Raw genomic sequence first — 17,884 nt, forward strand, 5'->3', positions numbered from 1 at the left:
AACCTCTGGGAGCCTCAATCCCTTCTTTTGTACATTGAGGGTATGATGATCTCATGAGACCACTGTGAGGATTAAATGAGGATGTAATGGCACATGGTAAGTACTCAGTTAAACAGTAACTGTCATCTTCATCTTCATCACCCCTGTCTCTTATCTGAGATGGCAAGGGTCTCTTAATCATTTCCCTTGCCTCCAAGTATGCTAACCTCCCCAACCCCCTCCACCCCTCCACCCTACCATCCCACCCCCATCCAGGCTACCTCCAGGTTACCTTTCACAAACACACATACCTAGAAGAAAAATGGAGGACATTTTAAGGAAATTTTTGCTTCCATACTAACATAAGCAAAAGAATAAAAATGAATTAATTTTAAAAACCGAAATTTCACTACACCCTCCCACTCCTCACCTCCTACCCCTCACCTCTTACCCAATCTCCCAAAGAAAAAACATTTGCAAATTCTGACCAGATGTGTCATTGAGTGAGTGAGTGAAGTTGCTCAGTCATGTCCGACTCTTTGCGACCCCATGGACTATAGCCTGCCAGGCTCCTCCATCCGTGGGATTCTCCAGGCAAGAATATTGGAGTGGGTTGCCATTTCCTTCTCCAGGAGATCTTCCTGACCCAGGGATTGAACCCAGGTCTCCCGCATTGTAGGCAGATGTTTTACCATCTGAGCCACCAGGGAAGTCATTTGGAAACATATTCCTCTCCAGATAACAATGAAATCATCTCCCACCACACCTACAAGAAACAGACTGGACTCTACCTCCATCGAGTCACTCAATATTCCCCAAACAGCAGCAACTTTCTGAAGACGGTAAGAGCCAGGGTTCTGGGGTTCAGCTCCTGACTCTCCCACTCACTAGCATGTATCTGTGGGGAAGTAGCATAACCTTGGTCTGCCTCAATTTTCTCTTGATTAAAACAGGGATAAAATCTACCCTAAAACTTATATGTGAGAATTCAATGAGATAATCCAAGAAAAATAGTTGGCAGGGGGCTGCACAGAATAAACTTTCAAGTACTAGGCACTCATTATTATTAGTGTTCACTTGTTCTTTTCCCTTGCCTGAGCTAGTTCCACAGAATCCCATCGCCACAACTCCCTCCACACTTCCTGTGTGTCTAGTCATCTGCAAGACACCTCCTCCATGAAACCCTTTTGGATTGATGCTTCTGAATTCCCTTTGTGGCAGGTATATATTTTTTCTCTAGAGCCCTTTCTGCTCTAGCCTATCTGCATTTTTTTTTTCCTGGAGGCTTTCTTAACTGTATCATGAGCATCTTGAAGAAGGCAAGTTTCCTGCCCATTACAAGCAAGAAGAGAAGAAAGGAAGAAGATGGGGGTGTGGGGAGGGAAGGCGGGAAGTACCACTGATGTTGGAAATGTAAACTCTTCAAATTTTAATGGTTTACCTTAACCAAAACTTACAATGTTAAAAAGCAGAGTGAAGTAAGTTAGAGAAAAACAAATACCATATATTAACACATATATGTGGAATCTAGAAAAATGGTGCAGCTAAACCTATTTGCAAAGCAGAAATAGAGACACAGACATAGAGAAAAAAAATGTATGGACACCAAGGAGGACAACAGGAAGGTGGGATAAATTGGGAGATGGGGATTGACATATACACACTATTGATACTGATGTATAAAATGGATAACTAATAACTAACTAATGATAACCTACTGTATAGCTCAGGGAACTCTACTCAATGCTTTGTGGTGACCTAAGTGGGAAGGAAATCTAAAAAAGATGGAATATATATACACAGATAACTGATTCACTTTGCTATACAGCAGAAACCAAAACAAAATTGTAAAGCAACTGTACTCAAATAAAAATTAAAAAGAAAGAAAAAAAAAGGCATTACATTAACCCATAGATTCTCAGTACTATCCTCCCCAAAAATATTTTTAAATATTGAAGAACCTGCGTTTACATCATATCACATCTGCCTCCAACTCCATCCCTCAGTCCAGAATCCATTTGAGGAAGAGTGCCATTTTGGCCGCACTCTTTCCTAATATTCTCTTTTTTAAGGGTTTTTTAATTAAAGAAATTGTTATGAATTTGCCTATTGTGTCTATTCTTCTTTATCCAAAGATCCTGGTCCATCATCAAGCTGCTTTACCTTGAAAGAATGTGCTGTGCTGGGGGAAGAACAACAGAAACCAAGGCTATGACAGCTGTAAATGTGCACACCTGCACATCCATAACACAGATTCTGGCCCAAAGATCAAGACATTCTATTTGTCATTATATATGTTCTTTCTAGGTTTCCCTGATGGCTCAGCGGTAAACAATCCTAACGCAATGCAGGAAATTTGGGTTTGATCCCTGGGTCAGGAAGATCCCCTGGAGAAGGGAATGGTAACCCACTCCAGTGTTCTTGCCTGGGAAATCCCACGGACAGAGGAGCCTGGCAGGCTACAGTCAATGGGGTTGCAAAAGAGTCAGAGATGACGTAGCAACTAAACAACAACAAAATTTTCTTTCCAGGAATTAAATGTCTTATGGCAATGAGAAAGAAATAGTTTTTCCACATCACCATCTTCTCCTCCCAGTATCTCTACCTTCCATGTATCTATTAAAACTGGGGCTATGGTTTATACAAACAGCTCAAAGCAAATGAGGAAAATTGAACATGAACATCTGCATTTTACACAAAAAGAAATACATCTCATATCCTCTTTAGTTTGTCATGACTCCAAAGAGAGAGAGAGCCAGAAAGTCTAGATTTTGTTCTTTTCAATCTGGAATGCAAATGACAGACACCAGCCTTCCCATTTTACAAAGAGTGCCTTGGAGAGAAATGGTGATGTGCCAGGGCTGGGGGAAGAGCTGTTTTTAAAGAACCAAAGCAAAGTTGCAGAAACTGGAACGCCCAAATGTTTGCAGTGTCTCAATTGGCCAAGAAACTGGCATGAAAGCCCACAGCCAGAGCTTGTAGGTACCTGAGTGGCCAGGAAGTACAGATGTCTCTGGGCTGAATCTTGTGAACTGCAGGTGCAAGTTACCGATGGGAGGTTCAGCTGTGGGAACATGCCACGTATGTAACAAAATTCAATTGAAGGGAGCCAAGTTTAAGATCATAACCCGAACTTGAATACAGGAGGCAGCAGATTCCATAGGATTTAGTTATAAAAGGAGAATTGCCATATTTTTCCTTATGAATTAACTTCAACATTAAGTAGGTGAAAGTAGCTCCGTATTTACTTCTCATGGAGTACATTTTCAGTAACAGAGTCAGCCCTATAAAGACAAAACTCTCCTGTGTGTCATTTAGTTCTCCAAGCATTGTATCGGAACCAGCCCTATCAAAATAAAAACAGATTAACTTTGTTAAAGAATGCTTATTGACACTTGTATATTTAAGGTCCAAGTAGAAAAGAAGCAGCCAGAAATATCCTAACACTAAAACAACACGATTCTAACTTAGATTACAGTTTTGACTATTTTAATCTCCAAATTGGTTTATTCTGGTGGAATGGATTGGGGAAGATGAGGAAGGAATGTATACTTTTTTAAGCCTTTACAAGATGCTAGGCACTGTTGAGACTCCTCACAAATATCTCTGATCCTCACACCTCTCTGATCCTTGAAATAGGTATCATTATTCCTGTCTTACACAGAGGGCACTGAATCTCAGAGACACTAAGTAACTTACCCAAGATCACACAGCCAGCAAATGGCAAAATTGCCAACTTTTATACAAAATTCAAATTTTGTATAAAATTTGTATAAAATTCAAATTTTGTATGAAATTTGTATAAAATTCAAATTTTGTATAAAATGTGTATAAAATTCAAATTTTGTATGAAATTTGTATAAAATTCAAATTTTAGACAAAATTCAAACTTTTATATTTAGGATATTTCCTTGCCACATTTAACAAGAGCCCTTACATATCAGTAAGTATTGCACAGAATCTGATGCTAACTTTGGTATTAATGAAACTTTGTTAAAGTGAGGTGGTTTGGGATTAGATTTTAATACTCATTAGAAAATAATTTCTGGGGAGAGTTTATGTCATATTTTTTTATGTGTCAAAATTTGAACTTTGGGGGAGGGAGGTGGGAGGGGAGGTTCAGGATTGGGAACACGTGTACACCCGTGGCAGATTCATGTTAATGTATGGCAAAACCAATACAATATTGTAAAGTAATTAGCCTCTAATTATAATAAATTAATTTAAATTAAAAAAATTTTGAACTTTGGATTTCTACTCCAATTTGTAATCCTTTAAAAATATTATCTGCTCTAATTTAAAGGTATTTTCATGTTTTCCTTTTTAATTTTTTATGATCTAGTTCTGAAATTATAAGTCAAAAAAGAAATTCTAATTTAGCATGTGCTCTGCACTTCCAATTTTTTTAGCTATTACTAGTAGCTCCTATATACATAAACATGAGAAATCACTAAAGTAAAATTTCAGTTTTGAAATAAAGAAAAAAAAAAAAGCTAAATCACATCAAAGAAAATTAAGCACTGGAAGACACTTTCTAGAAAAAAAATATTAATATGTAATTATTTTAGGAGAAGCTACAAATCTGTTTAACCAGCCCAACCCCCCTCCCAAAATTAAATAACCTAATCAGATCACTTAGAGAAATAAGTGCTTTTTGCTGCCCTACCCTAAGCTCATACTGCTATTTAACCTGCCTTTAAACAAACAAGAATTTTTTAACATTTTCTATCCTTTAAGCAAATGTTCTTTGCTTGGCTAAATGACAATGTTCCAGAAATGCCTACCACAGAAGCATAAAAAACCCTTGGCAACATTCCAGGAGAAATTTACCCTGCATAATGTGTTCCAGCAAACGCTCAATAGCTTTTCTGGTGAACCTGCTGGTTCTGTGTGCACTTGAACAGGATCTGAAAAGAACAAAAGAAAAAACTGATAGACATTTTCCTTTTTGTTAGTCTGGTGAAGTAGCCCTCAGCTTGAATGAACAAACTTTCCAAACGTGGAAAAGTGAATGCATGTATGGCTAACCTAAACCCGGCTCTGGGCTCTGATGTCAGTTTTGCTTTACTCTTTGCTTCCCTGAAATTCAAGTATAATTATATTGTTTGTCTTTTCGTCTAATAAAATGTGCATTAGCATTTGGTTCTCCTTGGAGTGTAGTATTTGTTTAGATGAATGTATTCTTTCAAATGATTAGTAGTGCTGTCATAATGAGAATGCTTTAGATCAGACATCCACTCTCCATAGAATATTAAAAAGAGGGAGACCAGAGGAGCAAACCTCTTCAAAAGGGCTCAGAAGTGTGCTCACAATTGGCTAAGGCTATCACATTCTCCAGATATTTATGAGAATTTCACCAAGTGAAAAGACTTGAAGATGAAATCCATTTTATAAAGTGAAATAGATGCAAGTTTTAATATTTTATGCCCCTTTGCAACTTTTTCTTAGGATAAACATTTCCTACTTAAAAAATAAAACGATTGGACATTTTACAGCCTATGAAACTGTAATAAGCCCCATTTGGCCCCAATTCTCCTTGGACATGGGGGGATGCAGAGTTGGGCTGAGTTGCCCAGAATCTGTACTAAAAGCCTGTTTGACCTTAAATGCCTTGAATGGAGGAAGTGTTGTGGGAGCAGGATTCAGTAGTAATAGGAAAGGTGAAATTTTCTCCATCTGATGTTCTAGGACACACACACAGAGCTGAAACTCAACCCATTTTGCAGGCAAGACCTCCCTCTAGATACAAACGCCAGGTGCAAGGGAGAATTTAAGCCTGGGGAAGGACCAAAGGCCCTGGAGTATGCCTTCAGAGGCCTCCCACTGTCAGTCCATCAGCCTGCTCCACACAGGCTCTTTCTCTGGCTCCCTGGGGCCACTTGGAGGAGCACAGCAGGGGGACAATTGGGACTTAAAATATAGACTTCTGATGGTATTACGAGAGATACCCAGACAGGGTTGAAGAAACATCATCACACATCTTTAACGGCTAAACATAGACAGTTTAAATGTACAGTGCGCTTGTAACATTCTTCTGGCATTTCTTCATTTATTACTTTGCTGGAAACCTCCAAAAAAAAAAAAATGGAAAAGACCTACTAGAGGCCCTGACTACCAGGAAGTCATGTGGTGTATTAGGAGAAGGCAAGATCTTTACAAAACCCTCAACTTCTTCCTGCAGAAGAAAGCTGGGCCTCTAGACTCCCAGTCAACAGAGGAAATCACCAAATGCAAAAGCAGCATGAAACAGATGAAACTAAAGGGAACTTTGACTGTCATCCTTCTCCATCCTCAAGAAGTAACCATGATTCTGAGTTAAGGTGTTTCCTTCCAGGTCTTCAGAAAGTAATACACACACGCACACACAAAGAATAAATGATGTTATTTTATGTGTTTTTCTTCATACATGGTATAATGCTATGCTGGTGTTTGCATGAACGGTCGTGTCCACCTTTTCGCAACCCCATGGACTGTAGTCCGCCAGGTCCTCTGTTCATGGGATTTCCCAGGCAAGAAGACTGGATTGGTTTGCCATTTCTTTCTCCAGGGGATCTTCCTTACCCAGGGATCAAACCAGAGACTCCCATGTCTCCTGCACTGGCAGGTACATTCTTTACTGCTGCACCAGCTGGGAAACCATAATGCTATACACATCCTAAACAAATTGCTTTATTTTTTACTTTAAATTCATTTAGCAATATTTTGAAACTTATCCATGTGGCCTCATACAGATTTATTTCAATACTTCTGGCTACTGAATAGTATTCCATCTTTTGAAACCATCAGTTTTGTTTACCCATTCCCCTGCTGAAGTACATCAATTTTTGTGTGTTGCTGACCTGATGCATTCTTCCAGCCCACTTAAGCTTTCCCTTCTCAGAAGTCTGACTTTACTTCATTCTCCTTAATTGTTCCATGTTTGTGAGATCTGTCTCCCCAGACTAGAAAGTAAACATCTAAAGAGCAACTTCCACAGCCAGTATCTAAGAGAATCATTGTATCTGTGTAACAATTTGGTGAATGATGAATTTGGGGCTTTTGACTCTATCAGAAAGCTTCAACAGGAGCTTTGGCCTCACAGAGGCTCAAGAAATTCTATCTAGTTCTTTATTTCCTCTTGTTTCTTAAAAGAGAAGTTCTGTATTTTCAAAGCAGGTTCAACTAAAATTCACTTCCTTTCCTAATTTAGATTTGTGGGGGTCAACATGTCCTTAAGATGTTCCAAATCCTAATACTGGTGATACAATGAAGGTTGCGCCTTTTAAAGATGAGTGTGTGTGTGTGTGTTTGAGAGAGGGGGAGAGAGAGAGAGAGAAGGAGACAGAAATACAGAAAGAGAGAGAAAAGACAGGGAGAGAGGAGAGGGAGGGGGAGAGGAGGGGAGGAGGAAGACAGAAGGTTCCCAAACCCTCTTTGAGGAGTGGCCCTGTGGCCCCTGCTGGCCTGGAGGCAAAGCCAGACACAAAGGACTAACTCTCTTTGTAAACGAAATCTGGATAACAAGCACTATTCCTTCTTTTTCTTTAAAAATCTTATTACCCTGCCACTTTTACTTTACTCTTTTAGGTTGCTGGTGTCAAAATCATTTTCATTTCTTTTCCTGGAAACTTTATTCTCTGAGTCTTTAGTCTTCCTAAAGAAATTTAAAAAAAAATTTTTTTTTAATTGTTACTGCTCTTTCTAGGAACAATGAAGAAAGCACCAAGTCTCCACATCCACTCACCAGAAATCTTCCAAACCATTCAACTCCGGATCATGTCATAAAGAGCTGCTTGGAAAATGTGAAAACTTTGCCAAAGAGACTCACCCATTGCATTGTTTGTTAGAGGAAAGAAGAAGGTGTGGACCTATCAAAGCTGTGGAAACAAGCAAGTATTTGGGGACCTCTCTGTGTTTGTGTTAGATCATTTTTTCATCTTGTAAAATCATTTTAATTCTTTCTTAGTCACCTTCAGCAGCTTTGTTGGCTTTTTCAAGTCTGACCCCTCCCAGAATGCACACATGCTCATATACACGCAGTTCTGCAAAGAATCTCAAGGACTTAAAAAATCCGCTGGACTAGAGGAGTCCAGGTTAAGAAGATCTAAAGTAAAGTGAAATTTTCAAGAATCCAGATGTCAGCAGAAATAGTAAGTGACAGTCTCTACATGCATTGACAGTAGCTACAAAATAAAAAACAGTCTCCATCTTTGGGTTTTGGAATATATTTGGGTTTTATCTTGAGTTGGTCTTTTCAGACATGTCCATGTCCATGACATGTTGTCATCAATGTGCCACCATCTTCAATCACAAAGGTTGACTCTGTGTCTGGAAGATAATATACTGGACAAGGCACAAAACAACACTGATCACAAGGAGATGATCTCACTGAAAGTACCTACACCTGTAGCAAGTACTGGAATTAAGTGAATGAATGATCTTGCCCATCAGTGCCCTTCACTTGTTTCTTATCACATCCTTGGCATTATCTCCTTCAGCAGCTACCCTACCCTCAAAATCATCCTTAGTACTCTTTCAACTTCAAAGACTTCTCCATATGCCATCTTCCTTAGACTGAACCTATTCCAAACCCTCAAATATTCCCCAAACCACATACTCATAAGATTACTGTCATTAGAGTAACTTCCACCATGTACAGAATGACTCCTATGTGTCGGCTATGCATGCTAATATATGTATTAAATCTGTACAACAACTCTGCTAGGTAGGTAGTAGTATTTTCATTTAAAGATGAGAAACATAAGCCTCAAAGAAAAGTGATATGCTAAAGGTTACAGAGCAAAAAAAAAAAAAAAACCTGGCAGAACTGGGTTTATCCTTAATTCCATTTGACTGCAAACTCTGTCTCAGTCTTGTTAGCTGGTACCACCATCGTGCTTTTCCAGAAAATTATTAAAATTACAGAATTCTCAGTGTAGATGTGTTCTCAGCCTGCTTTGGCTCAGAATATTTGAGCAGAAAAGGATGTTAGAGATGATCTTGTCTGACTCTAACACTTTACAGATAAGGAAACTGACAACCAAGTAGGATGGGTTACTGGTCCAACCATGACCTTCCCTTTTTTAGTTCTTAAGGGGGTGGGAACCACATCCTTTGGGAAGTCACTTCATGCTCCTCCTAGCATAACTCTAAGTGCACCAAAAGCCTGTATGTGGACCTCTGATGTCCATTCCAAAAGGAGCAGAATATCAAGTCCAGAACACCTGAACAGCCAGAGCAAAGAAAGCCCAGACTCAAATGGCATCAACCTCGAAGGGAATAGAACAAGCCAAGGATGTTGCCTGGTCCTCAAAGATAGCAAAGCAATGAAGACAAGACATGTAAAACCACAGCAAAGCCCTCCCCCCAAAACCAACACCTGTATCCCAAAGCCACTTTTACCAACAGCAGTGACATGCAACCCAATTAAGCAGATAATTTCAAAGTCCTTCTCTGTAAGTCTGAGTAGCTGGAATGAGGAGGGAGAAGACAAGTCAGTGCTTGAAAGCTTGCCTTTAGGTTTGTTATCAAGAATAACAAGTGATTGCCATATTTCAAGTGTGTTTAAAAGTCCTGAATCATATAACTATTCTGCCTTGTGTTGTCCTTGAAAATGCAAAAATAGAAATGGAAGAAATTATCAAAGGGCAATAAAGCAGGGAAACAGAGATGAGGCAGGGGTGTGGGCTGCAATTCATTATTACAGATGCTTTAAACACTTACTGTATGGCAGTAGTTGACAAGCCTGGTTAAGAACAGAGCAATAAACATGCTTTCAATCTCTCTCCTAAAGAGAGACATAATAATAGGGCAAGAGAACAAAGAGTGTAACTGTTTAATAGCCATCCTTATTTTCTAAAGAAGGCAGTTTTGGTGACCCTAATGCTTTTAACATTCATTTTTTGTCCCTTTATTATATCATTAGGCTACATCAAAAACACAAAATGTGCTATTTAATAGATCATATGTAACAAGAGAGGACACATGAGGTGGGTCAATGATCAGGGCTTGCCTAATTAGCTTTAATTGATTCACTTATCTCCAAGCTTCCCTAGGCTATTTTGTAAATAAATATGATTCAATACCAGGTGTTACATAAATATTCAATGTAAATACATATACATACACATAAATGTGTTGAATATATTGTGACCATTTGTTATATCCAAGTACTAAGCCTGCCGACCAGCTAAATAAGTTCCCTAGGCTCCAAAAGTATAAATCCTGAGCCCTCCCAGGCACATGCAGAGTTTGCTCAATCCGTAAACACGTAATTATTGAACCTGCCTTCTAAAGTACCACCACACCCTGGATATGATGCAAAACCTAGCATTACAAGATAAGCTTTGTCTCAAGTTTCTGCTCGTTGTAGTGCCTGAAGTATTTGCTCATATACTCAGGGACCGAAGCAGAAGTAAACAGTCAGGCCAGTATTATAGGGACACCTGGGTTTCAAAATCGACTTTCTTCTATTGTGAAAGCAATGAATGAAGTTCAGCAGAACTCCTATAAGAATGCCGACTCATCCCACACCACGTGGGTCACAGGACTTTGACCTTAGCTCAGGCCACCCTAAGAGGCCTAGGGCCATCCCCTTCCCTGGGGAGTCAGACCCAAGCTCCCAGTCCCCTGCCGCCACACATCACCTCCTGCCTGTCTCCTGTCTGCACCCTCTTGCACTGGGCGTTAACCAAGACTGTGCTCAGATCTCCAGCCAGGGCTCTGCACGGTACATTTAACCTGCCTGGACTCATGACTCTTTATACCTTTAAAACTACAAAATCACTTCTTAGGTATGATTTTTTTTTTTATATCCTTCCCTCCCCACCAAGATATTATATAGCTAGCTGAGCAATGAAGAGCCAGAACCTGGGAGCCCAATGCCTGGGGTTGAATCCTGATCCACCACAGACTAACTGCACCTCAATTTCCCTACCTGTCATTCTTGGGTATATAAAGTGGCTCAGTCAGAAAGAATCCACCTGTAACACAGGAGACTGTCTGCAATGCAGGAGATGTGGGTTCGATCCCTGGGTCGGGAAGATCCTCTGGAGAAGGAAATGGCAACGCAGTCCAGTATTCTTGCCTGGAGAATTCCATGGACAGAGGAGCCTGGCAGGCCAACAGTCCATGCGGTCTCAAAGAGTCGGACACAACTGTGCAACTAAACAACAACAGTCAAGATGAATAGGTAAGCAAAGAGCGTAGAATAGTGCCTATGCTATGCTATGCTAAGTCACTTCAGTCGTGTCTGACTCTGTGCGACCCCATAGACGGCAGCCCACCAGGCTCCCCCGTCCCTGGGATTCTCCAGGCAAGAACACTGGAGTGGGTTGCCATTTCCTTTTCCAATGCATGAAAGTGAAAAGTCAAAGTGAAGTCGCTCAGTTGTGTCCGACTCTTAGCGACCCCATGGATTGCAGCCTAACAGGCTCCTCCGTCCATGGGATTTTCCAAGCAAGAGTACTGGAGTGGGGTGCCATTGCCTTCTCCTGGTACTCAGTAAATGCTGCCACCCAAGTGCAAGCATAATAAATGTGATCAAAAATGGTAGCTCCTATCTACCTTGGTGTTCAAGAGACAATGGGGACTGACAGGGCTGTATCTGAGCTGGCCCATCAAGGAAATGCCTGTAATGGCCAGCATTGCCTTGCGAGTTGTCCCTGCAAACACTGCAGCTGGCCTGGTGTGACCAGCTGTTTACAACTTCACGAAGAAGCAAAATCCACATGTCTGGATTTTAAGTTATTGGTTTACATTTTAAAAATTCATGTTTGAGCCAAAGAAAGCACATTTAAAGGCAGATTTAGCCCTTAAGCCACTATTTTGTGACCTCTGACATTTAGGAATCTATAATGGGGTGGTGTATGTATGTGTGCACATGTGTGCATTTTCATTTTTCTGTGTTTATCCTCTGTACTTCTTCCAGAGTTAAATATCTGAGGGGTAGTAAAAAGCATGCAGAAAGTATTCAGTTAAGATCAGCTGACCAATGAAGGTTTATTGACGAACAGACACCAGAGGAACTTTGCTGAAAGAAAACAATGAGTAAGTTAGTGTCACCCACATTCAATGCCCTCCGCATCTTCAGGTCAACAAGCCAAGCCCTGATGACACAAAGATGAACAAGATGCAGTCCCTGATCTTAAAGAATGTTATAGACTTGTGGGGACACAGACGTGTAGACAACTGTAACTGTTAACAAAACATGTGAACATGTCTTACCTCAACATCAGGAGAACCCAAGGTAGTTGGTACAGTGTGTGACTTTATACTCAATGTATAGAAGAGAAACAGGTTAAATGACTTGTCCAAGGTCACTCCAGCAGTTCATGGAGTTGTAATAAGAACTCAGCTCTGCTGACTTCAAACCCAGGGTTCTCTCTGCTGAATGCTAACGTTCTAACATAAAACACCTCTATTTCCCAGTGCCTCTACACTGGAGAAATCGGGTTCAGGAAGAGGGTCCATACCCAGTGAGTTAGATGGAGGCATTGATAGCATCATGGAAGGCAGGCTTTGAAAAGCACCTGTGAACAGTCAAATATTTTTCTTTTCATTAATTATAATTTCCCATCTACCAAAAAGAATTTGAGGCTACTTTCAACAAAGCATAATACCATATATATTTTTCATATTCAAGAAACAAAGTAATGAAGGAAAACAGAGATGAAGTCCCTGTTTCACAAAGTTGAGGGTAAGCACGAGTGGGCATAACTCCTACCTCTGAGCTTCCTGAGAGACAAAGTAAGCTGGGAAGTGATAAGATTCTGGTTTACAAAAGGAGGCAGACCAATTTTAATTTTAGCATATATTATCACCATTTGTTCTCTGAATCCACACAACAAAAATCAGTATTCTTATGGAAAACATTGATTTGAAAATGCATTTAAAAAATGAATTTATTATATTAGTAAAGCCTGTGGGTTGATCAGAAGACTTGGAAATTTTGTAACAACATACTCACTAGCACATGATTGCCAACATGAATGGTTTGGCCTGTTCTATAAAGGAAAATGGAGAATTGGCATCTTGTTTGGAAGGCTCATGCAGCAGAGTATGGGAGCGTGGAAACAGTAATGGGTGGGGGCGGGGGGGGGCAACGGTGAGTAAACGGTTGCCTTTTCATAAAGAGCACACATTTCAAGTTCTTAACTGGTGTGCTAAGTCACTTCAATCATGTCCTACTCTGTGCGACCCTATGGACTGGAGACTGCCACGCTCCTCTGTTCATGGGATTCTCCAGGCAAGAATACTGAAGTGGATTGCCATGCCCTCCTCCCGACCCAGGGATCAAATCCATGTCTCTTACATCTCCTGCATTGGCAGGCAGGTTCTTTAGTACTAGCGCCACCTGGGAAGCCCTAAAGTAGACTTGATGGCCCATACAGGGATCGAACCCACGACCTTGCCATTATTAGTACCACACTCTAACCAACTGAGCTAACCAGCCAGCTTAACTGGAACTATTGCCAAAATGGCACATCAAACACAAGATGACATTCTTCAGCTATGAGGATATTTCATCATTCATCATTCATTCAACAAACATTTACTGAGTGCCCACAGAGTGGGCATTCAAGCCCTGTCCTTAGGGATGAAGATGGGGCAATGAACAACACAGACAGAAATGCCACCTTCACCAAGCCTTCTTGAGGCAAAGCCTAGCATGTTGCACAAATTCAAGATGATTGTATACTTTGTCTATGAGAGAGCTGGAGTTCCCATAGTCACACTGGCATCCAAATCTGTTGTCCTAAAAAGGCTGCTGCTGCTGCTTGTAAGTTGCGTCAGTCGTGTCTGACTCTGTGCAACCCCATAGACAGCAGCCCACCAGGCTCCCCCATCCCTGGGATTCTCCAGGCAAGAACACTGGAGTGGGTTGCCATTTCCTTCTCCAATGCAGACTACACCTTTGTATTACTGCAGATGGTAAAACAGATGCTTGGCTTTTATCACACTATCTGGAGCCAGGAAGGGAAGCACAAACACTGATCCTAACAGGGTTGAAGCCCAAGTCCCACCTTAGGAAGCTCACAAATGGATGGAGTGTCAGCAGGCATCTCCTTCAGTCTGAGGCAATGGTTGTCCCTGCTCCACCCCATTCTAAACATGGCTTTAAGATGCAACTGGAAGAAAGAGGAGGAGGGGGAGCTAAAGCAACCACAGAAACTGTTACACATGGTAGAAAATAAACAAATCAAGTTTTCTAAGACCCACGCATGCATTTACTTAACTAATATTCATAAATCCTCACTACATATGCAAAAAGCACTGTGTTGGAAACTAAGCAAAAAGAGAGTGTGGTGGGTGGAGACGTGGTTCCTGCTCTGATATCTCTTGACTTCTAGAAAGAGAGCCAGACATTAAACAATTAATTAATTAACATAGTACAACTACTAGGAAGAACTACTGGAGTCTACAAGAACTTTACATGTGCAATGAACCTAGTGCCAAAGGTAACAGAAACCCTTTACACCATCCCACTCTCTCCCTCTCCTCCATCCCCTGCCAGCCCCCCTCCTCCTCTCTCAGACACGCACATGCACACAGACGCACACACAGGCATACTTAGCTATGATGTAATCAGGAACCACTTGTCTTCCTCTTTCAAAGAGGCAATTTTGAGCTGTAAATGCTAAAGATACTATACATACTGGCTTTTAGGCCAGCAGGCTGCAATCCTGGCAAAAAGCTGTAGCCGGAATCTCTACTCTGAGCTAAGATGCAGCCAACTACAAAGGAAAAAAAGAATATTTGAACTGATTACATCTTCAAATATTTTCTAGATCTTTGAGTTTATGGGTGTGCTTGTCCTTCTTGATACTAAATTATCAAGAATTAGAATGTTCAGGCCTCAGATATGAGTTTGCAGGACAGCATAGTGTTCAGACAAAAATGACAGCTTTTCATTGGATTCTGTGCTGTTCTATAAGCAGCTCAGTGTCAGATGCTGAAGTTAAGCTAAACTACATAAACACAGAAGATGTAAAAGTAAAATTGAAAAATTAAAACTTAAGAGTCCACATACACTGAACTTTGGCTATTCAATTAAAATGTCAAATTGGAAAAAAGCATAAGAAAAACAAGTAAGGAACATAATTTCAGACAAAATATTGAGTTGGGCAAATTTTAAAACTTTTCAAATAAGTTACATAAGTACAAAATATTTGTGATTGATAAAAATTAGGAAATACAGGTATATAGAAGAAGATAAAATACAGCCATATTTAATAACCAAAGCACTTTCCATAAAATGACGATATCAAAGTATTTAACCAATTCTTTATTATTGGGTATTTATGCTTTTTGCTAATATTTATTAACATAAATGTTTTAATGAACACATTTATGCATGCATTTCGGCACATCTCATTATTTTCTTATAATGAGCTCCTAGAAGTGGAATTTCTTAGATGGACAGTATTCAGATGTTTAAAATCAGAATTAAAGCAATAGCCAAATTCAAAATCTCTTCTTTTTAAAGTGCTTACAACACCTTCAAAATTAAGACACATCCAAAAATGGAAAGAAAACAGTCTTTAATTCCATATCAAAGTCAATATTAAAGTGTTAGTCGCTGAGTTGTGTACGACTCTTTGTAACCCCAAGGACTGTGGTCCACCAGGCGCCTCTGTCCATGGGATTTCCCAGGCAAGAATACTGGAGTGGGTTGCTATTCCCTTCTCCAGGGGATCTTTCTAACCCAAGACCTGAAACCCAGGTCTCCTGCACTGCAGGCAGATTCTTTATCATCTGAGCCACAAGGAAAGCCCCAATATTAATATTAGATATATATATAATTTGAAGATTCTGACATTTCTTAAAACCTCACCAAACACTGACAGTCAGCAATATCATATGGTTATAGATATTTCTCAGAGAGCAAACCTGTTTCTGACTATAAAACAACAAACATATTAACTGACCGTTTCATTTCTAAATTTAAAAGGCTGAACAGAAAACCAATTGCACCAAACATATCTGTAAAAATTTTAAATGTACACAATTGCATTAAACATAATAGCAGAAAGATACTGGACTGAAATGTTTATTTCTTGTTTTGGCCATGGGCAAAATCATAATCTCTCTGGATTTTAGTTCTGAGCAGAAAGACACTAGAGCTGGAAATTTCCAGAATTTTTGATTTAATAGAACTTTTCAAAAAATACTAGCATAGAATCAAAAAATAACCTTAAAATGAAAGGGAAACATAATATCAGAATAAGAAAGCATCATTTAACCTATTTTTAAAAAATCTGCTCCATTGCTCATATTTTTATCATTTTTCCTTTGAGTGTGAGAATTTGCACTAGTCTATTGACACTTAATTGAAAACAACTCCTCCTAAGTCATTTCCACTTAAAAAGTACAGTAGTTTTGTGATTCTAAATTTCAATCTAGGTTCTATGCAAAAAGGTAATCGGCAAGAAATTTTAAAAATTCAGTGTCTCCCCTCGACACAAGGGTTTGTAAAAAAAAAGAAAAGAAAAGAAAAAAAAAAGCAAAAACAAAAACAAAAAAAAAAGAAAAGAAAAAAAAAAATTCAGTGTCTCATAGTTCTTTAAGGATGCCAGAAAGCGAGTGTGGGCATTTTACTGTCAGATAGTCACTTAGTGGGAGCCTCCTGTGGCCAGGCACTGGGTTATGCAATGGAGACGCAGTGACACAAAGCCCTGCTTCTATCTTCAGAGTGTTCTTACCTAAAGGAAACAGACGCTAAAACAAACTGGCAGGAGGGCACAAAAAGTGGTGTAATATGGGAAATACATCTTGGAACATGGAGCCCTCAGCAGCACCCTACCCACTGGGCTGGAGGTGGCTAGTGGACCAGAGGTTCTGGGAAAGGTGATGCTGAAACTGAGTCTTGAAGGACAGGATGAGTGTTAGGCAGCTGAGGATGTCTTAGTAGGCAAATGCATATATATTCTAAATATATACAAAAGCATTTATATGTAACACAGATCTTTTTATGAGTTCTCTAATAGAGTTCTTTAACTCATTGCTAGTGAGCTTGACCACCTTTCATATATTTATTGGCTAAATATAGTTTTATCTATGAATTAACTTTTTACAAACTCTACAGGTCAGATATTCCTAAATCTAAGGTTCCAGAACCCCTGATACATTTGAAATTTTCTGTGTGTAATGGATGTGTTACATACATCCTTATCCTTGTTCTCAGGATAAGGTCCAAGAAATATTAAGAACTGCTGATCTTAAACTCTGTAGGCTAAGAGGAACATGTGGAAGGACAGAAGCAGGGCTAGAAGGAAGGAGGTGAAAGGGGTGATGGCAGGGTTCTGTGACTGGTTAGGTGCATGTACACACACCCAAGTGTGCACACACACACAACTTTTATTATCTTATCCTCATCAATATCAACCTTCCCAATAACACTCCCTCATTTCCCTCCCCGGAAGTCTCCACCCCGGCTGCATAGGGGCTACTAGATCACAGTAAACGGGGTTTACTTCTTACTAATATTTGTATACATATCATAGAGAATGTTTACTCAAGATGCTTCTTTATCTACATTTTGGTTCATTGTTGTTGCTGTTCAGTTGCTAAGTCATGTCCGACTCTTTGTGACCCCATGGACTGCAGCAGGCCAAGGCTTCCCTGTCCTTCACTATCTCCCAGAATTTGCTCAAACTCGTGTCCATTGAGTTGGTGATGCCATCCAACCATCTCTCCTCTGTTTCCCATTTCTCTTCCTATCTTCAATCTTTCCCAGCATCAGGGTCTTTTCCAATGAATCAGCTCTTTGCATCAGGTGGCCAAAGTACTGGAGCTTCAGCTTCAGCATCAGTCCTTCCAATGAATATTCAGGACTGACTGGTTTGATCTCCTTGAGGTCCAAAGAGCTCTCAAGACTCTTCTTCAGCACCACAATTTGAAAGCATCACTTCTGGGGCACTCAGCC

At 40.0% G+C, this 17,884-nt stretch overlaps 1 protein-coding gene and 1 non-coding gene across 11 annotated transcripts in view; both read right to left on the reverse strand.

Moving 5' to 3' along the window:
• LOC139183616 (putative uncharacterized protein FLJ13197) overlaps positions 1 to 17,884 on the reverse strand; it is a 221,471-nt gene that overhangs the window by 166,784 nt on the left and 36,803 nt on the right. For 4 of the 10 annotated variants that reach the window (XR_011567148.1, XR_011567152.1, XM_070791292.1 and 1 more), the window contains exons 2-3: positions 4,810 to 4,886; positions 2,966 to 3,043 (exon numbers count right to left, since the gene is read on the reverse strand). The exons of 1 other annotated variant lie outside the window; for it this stretch is intronic. Coding sequence is in view for 3 of the 9 variants with exons in the window: in XM_070791292.1 (XP_070647393.1) it covers positions 2,966 to 3,043; positions 4,810 to 4,886 (155 nt within the window). In the remaining 6 variants the exon portion in view is untranslated. Of the gene's footprint in view, positions 1 to 2,965; positions 3,326 to 4,809; positions 4,887 to 17,884 lie in introns of all 10 variants that reach the window. 5 more of the 10 variants (XR_011567154.1, XR_011567151.1, XR_011567150.1 and 2 more) reach the window with 2 other exon arrangements.
• On the reverse strand, positions 13,338 to 13,411 carry TRNAI-AAU (transfer RNA isoleucine (anticodon AAU)). Its single transcript has one exon. It is a non-coding gene; the product is annotated as a tRNA-Ile (tRNA).

This window comes from Bos indicus, chromosome 6 (assembly GCF_029378745.1).
Source record: "Bos indicus isolate NIAB-ARS_2022 breed Sahiwal x Tharparkar chromosome 6, NIAB-ARS_B.indTharparkar_mat_pri_1.0, whole genome shotgun sequence".
Lineage (NCBI taxonomy): Eukaryota > Metazoa > Chordata > Mammalia > Artiodactyla > Bovidae > Bos > Bos indicus.